The following is a 4,722-nucleotide window of genomic DNA, read 5'->3' as shown; positions in this document are numbered from 1 at the left end:
ATTATCCCCTGAATGTACTCACTTGACATTCTTTGAGACGACCCACCCTTGGTCTTCCATGTTACGGAAAATGGTAAAACTGTGTGGCAAAGAAAATCTACATAAACTCAAAGAGAACTATTGGAGGTGAGTATCAGGAAGATGAAAAAACAAATACCAAAACACAATAAATACTCATGAGAAACGTTGTGACCTTGGGAACTGGTATCAGAAAGTGTAATTAAATTTATAAATGCCGTTCTAGGAATTATATTTTTGCTAAATGAAGTCATGTGAGACTCTGAGAAGTTAAACTCACACATCTTCATCGGGGTTTATTGTGGGCCTACAGAAACACACTCACTTACAGCTGTGTGATATTTATTTTTCCCAGAAGTCGAACAGTACATGAGGTGTGTGAAGCGATTGAAGGCACGCAGCCTGGGAAAATGCGCATCATATTTCCAAGTTATTCCTGCAAGCGTGTCGACATCAAACTGTTGAGGAGTGACCTTGGTGACAGCAGCCATGAATGTAAGAAATGTGGCAAAGATTTCTGTACCTTCTCTTCATTTTGGATCCATGTGATAGATGAACATGGACCTACAGAATGTGCTGAGACCTATAGGAATCCTTTCCCTTTAGATTCCAAAGAAGGGTTTAATTTTCTAGAAAAGCTTTATGAGTATATTGAAAATGGGAACCCCTTTTCTTCTTCTGCCCCTCTTACTAGTACTTCAGACAGCACAGTAAAGAGAAACATTGACAGTGTAGAGAAGCCTTATAATGGTAAGGTATGTGGAAAATCTTTGCGTTCTTTGTCATGCCTAAGGAGACATGCGAGAACACATACAGACGGGAAACCTTATGAGTGTCACCAGTGTGGGAAAGCTTTTCATCTCCTAGCTCTTTTAAATCTCCATGCCAAAATGCACTCAGGAGAGAGACCTGTTCATTGTATGCAAGGTGAGAAGACCTTTTCACGGTTGGATCACCTTGGTCAACAAAGAGGATTTCACTCAAGAGAGAGACAACATGAATGTAAGGAATGTGGGAAAGGATTTTCAAAATCCAACCACCTCATTCGACATAGAAGAATTCACAGAGGACAGAGGCCTTATAACTGCACGAACTGTTTGAAGACCTTTTATTGCTTTTCTCATCTTAGAGGACGCACAAGAACACACACAAGAGAGAAGACTCATGAATGTAAAGAATGTGGGAAACCGTTACTACGGTTTGCTGATCTGAAGGAACACAGAAAAATTCACACTGGAGAGAGACCTGATAAATGTGCAGAATGTGAGAAAACATTTTCTGAATCAGGGAGCCTCACTTCACATAGAGCAGTTCACACAGGGGAGAGACCTTATGAATGTCAGGACCGTGAGAAAACATTTTCTCAATCAAATAACCTACCTAGACATAGAAGACTTCACACAGGACAGAGACCTTATGAATATCAGGACTGTGAGAAAACATTTTCTCAATCAAATAACCTCACTGAACATAGAAGAGTTCACACAGTAGAGCGACCTTACAAATGTGAGGAGTGTGGGAAAACATTTTCACAATCTGGCACGCTCACTCGACATAAAAGAGTTCACACAGCAGAGAGACCTTATGAATGTCAAGAATGTGGGCATACATTTTCACAATCAAGTCAGCTCACTGAACATGGAAGAATTCACAGAGGAGAGAGACCTTATGAATGTCAGGAATGTGGGAAAATAATTACCCAGCCTCATAACCTCACTGAACATAGAAGAGTTCACACAGGAGAGAGACCTTATGAATGTCAGGACTGTGGTAAGACATTTTCACGATCAAGTCACCTCACGTTACATAGAAGAATTCACACTGGAGAGACACCTTATGAATGTCAGGAATGTGGGAAAGCTTTTTCAGATTCTGGTGCCCTCACTGTACATATAAGACTCCACACAGGAGAGAGACCTTATGAATGTCAGGACTGTGGGAAAAAATTTTCTCGATCAGGTGCCCTCACTGTACATAGAAGAGTCCACACAGGAGAGAGACCTTACAAATGTCAGGACTGTGGGAAAGGTTTTTCAGATTCAGGTGCACTCACTGTACATAGAAGAGTCCACACAGGAGAGAGGCCTTACCAATGTCAGGAATGTGGGAAAGGTTTTTCAGATTCAGGTGCCTTAACTGTACATAGAAGAGTCCACACAGGAGAGAGACCTTACGAATGTCAGGACTGTGGGAAAACATTTTCTCGATCAGGTGCCCTCACTGTACATAGACGAGTCCACACAGGAGAGAGACCTTACGAATGTCAGGAATGTGGAAAAAGTTTTTCAGATTCTCGTACCCTCGCTGTACATAGAAGAGTCCACACAGGAGAGAGACCTTACGAATGTAAGGAATGTGGGAAAGCTTTTTCAGTTTCAGGTGCCCTTGCTGTACATAGAAGACTCCACACAGGAGAGAGACCTTACAAATGTCAGGACTGTGGAAAAACATTTTCTCGATCAGGTACGCTCACTCTACATAGAAGAGTCCACACAGGAGAGAGACCTAACAAATGTCAGGACTGTGGAAAAACATTTTCACAGTCAAGTCACCTCACATTACATAGAAGAATTCACACTGGAGAGAGACCTTATGAATGTCAGGAATGTGGAAAAGCTTTTTCAGTTTTTGGTGCCCTCACTGTACATAGAAGAGTCCACACAGGAGAGAGACCTTACCAATGTCAGGAATGTGGGAAAGCTTTTTCAGATTCACGTACTCTCACTGTACATAGAAGAGTCCACACAGGAGAGAGACCTTACGAATGTCAGGACTGTGGGAAAACATTTTCACAGTCAAGTCACTTTACGTTACATAAAAGAATTCACACTGGAGATAGACCCTTTGAATGAAAAGAATGTGGGAAAACCTTTGATTCATCAGATCACCTCACTATACATAGAAGAATTCACAGAGAGAGACCTTACTGATGTCAGGAATGTGGGAATGCTTTTTCAGATTCTGGTGCCCTTGCTGTATATAGAAGAGTCCACATAGGAGAGAGACCTTAAAAATGTCAGGAATGTGGGAAAATATTTTCTCCATCAGGTAATCTCACTGTACATAGAAGAATTCACTCAGGAGAGCGACCGTAGGTGTTGCAGATGGACGGTAAAGTATTTTTAATATTATTAATAATGAGACAGCCTACCAGCAATGAAATGGAACAGAGTGTGAAAAACAGGTGGCCAGCAGTTCTTCACTAAAGACCCCAAGCCATGCTTCGTGATTATTTATTGAGAAAAATAAGGAAGGTGCACAGAGCAAAATCATAAGGAAGGATAAAACAAAAACAGGGGATCATGGGGAAGTCTTTTCGGATAAGGCCTGATTCTTCTCTCTTGTTTACTTTATGCTTGTCTCAGGAGGGAGGGATTCAGTAAATAGGAAGACTAATGTTCACTCTTAAGGCATGCCTATGTGCCACAGGGTGAATTCTAGCTTCTGTTAAGCTTCTCTCATCTCCTGATAGAACACTAGGTTTGTTATGAATATAAAATTTGAAAGTCCTCTTTATATATTTTCACTTAGTGGTTGATATTTTCCATGGAATTAATAAAGATCTCACTTGTACAAGAGGTTTTATTTAATGAATGGCTTTTCTTATCTCCCATGTCATAGTGAACTGTTTTATTCTTCCATACATGGTGGGTGTGCTAGTGTTTTACTTGGTGTTATGTATTTATAGTTTCACAGCAGACTCCGTGTGGATGGTGTGTTCAGCATCCGTCAGTGACCTAGCCATGCTCAAAAACCACACTGTTCACAAAATCCGTTTAGGAGATGGACAAGAAAGATGTCGTTTGTTCACTGCTGATTAAGAGGGTGGCCTGTGCTGGAGTTAGCTGATTATCAGCAGTGTCCTTCTAAGAATACAGCTTATTATAAAAGTATTTAACATGTTAGAGAGCCAAGAAGCAACGTTCAGGTGGTGTCAGCAGATGAGGAATTCATTTCAACACCACCCCTGATCCTCCACGTATGCCATGGGGCTCTTGAACTTACCTCTGGGACTTCTCAACTCCTGCCTCTGGCTTCAAATCTCATGAACATGGATTTCTGCTGCTTCAGAAGATGACACACAGGCTCCTGTCCTGAGTGCAGGTGTGCTGTTTAAACTGTCTTGTGTTGAACCTCTGACTTCCACCCATACCTGCCTCCTCGGCTTCCCTAGAGACCGCTGTGCATAGATGTAATCTCTTCAGGACATTTGAGTACTTGTGTTGGTCGTGTACAGGTCAGGGGAATGTGTACATTAAGTGTGTTTGCTTATTTCCTTGTATATCTGAGAGCTGGGTGGTGACCAAGGATGGCCAAGCAATCATGCAAGACTTTTGAGTAGAGAACAGGGCTGTTGAGCGGTTGATGAAATTAAGCTGCTCCTTTGAGTCAAGGATTTGAGGCTCTTCTCACATCCTCTGTGCATGTAGCCAGGAAGGACCAGTCTTTCAGTAAGGATATTACAGTTGAAGTGTGGAGGAACAACGCTGGCCAGGAAGAGCCTGGACTAGAAGGATTAACTCCGAGTCTGGGGTGATGGAGGTAGGTGTGTCAGAGACAATGAGATTGGCTCAGGACAGAGGAGGGTTCAGAGCCGTCACTCATAGGGTCCTGATGAGACTACTTGACCTGAGGACAGGAAGCCGTGTAGGTTCTTGAAATGTGTAGTTCAGTCTATGCACCTCTAGCCAGAAAGTTCACCCA

The 4,722-nt window shown here is 42.2% G+C and overlaps 1 protein-coding gene across 1 annotated transcript in view; it reads left to right on the top strand.

Moving 5' to 3' along the window:
• The first annotated feature begins 70 nt into the window (after positions 1-70).
• The window catches only part of LOC102845435 (zinc finger protein 493-like), a 7,219-nt gene continuing 2,567 nt past the window's right edge, over positions 71-4,722 (top strand). Inside the window, exons 1-3 of the mRNA XM_006902430.1 lie at positions 71-126; positions 1,811-1,893; positions 2,146-2,744. Of these exons, the coding sequence (XP_006902492.1) occupies positions 71-126; positions 1,811-1,893; positions 2,146-2,744 (738 nt within the window). The remainder of the gene's footprint in view (positions 127-1,810; positions 1,894-2,145; positions 2,745-4,722) is intronic.

This window comes from Elephantulus edwardii, unplaced genomic scaffold (genome assembly GCF_000299155.1).
Source record: "Elephantulus edwardii isolate Elephantulus edwardi_28Jun2011 unplaced genomic scaffold, EleEdw1.0 scaffold00410, whole genome shotgun sequence".
In the NCBI taxonomy this organism is placed as follows: domain Eukaryota; kingdom Metazoa; phylum Chordata; class Mammalia; order Macroscelidea; family Macroscelididae; genus Elephantulus; species Elephantulus edwardii.
Note: the sequence above shows the minus strand (reverse complement) of the source record. Positions and strands in the feature narration are given on the sequence as shown.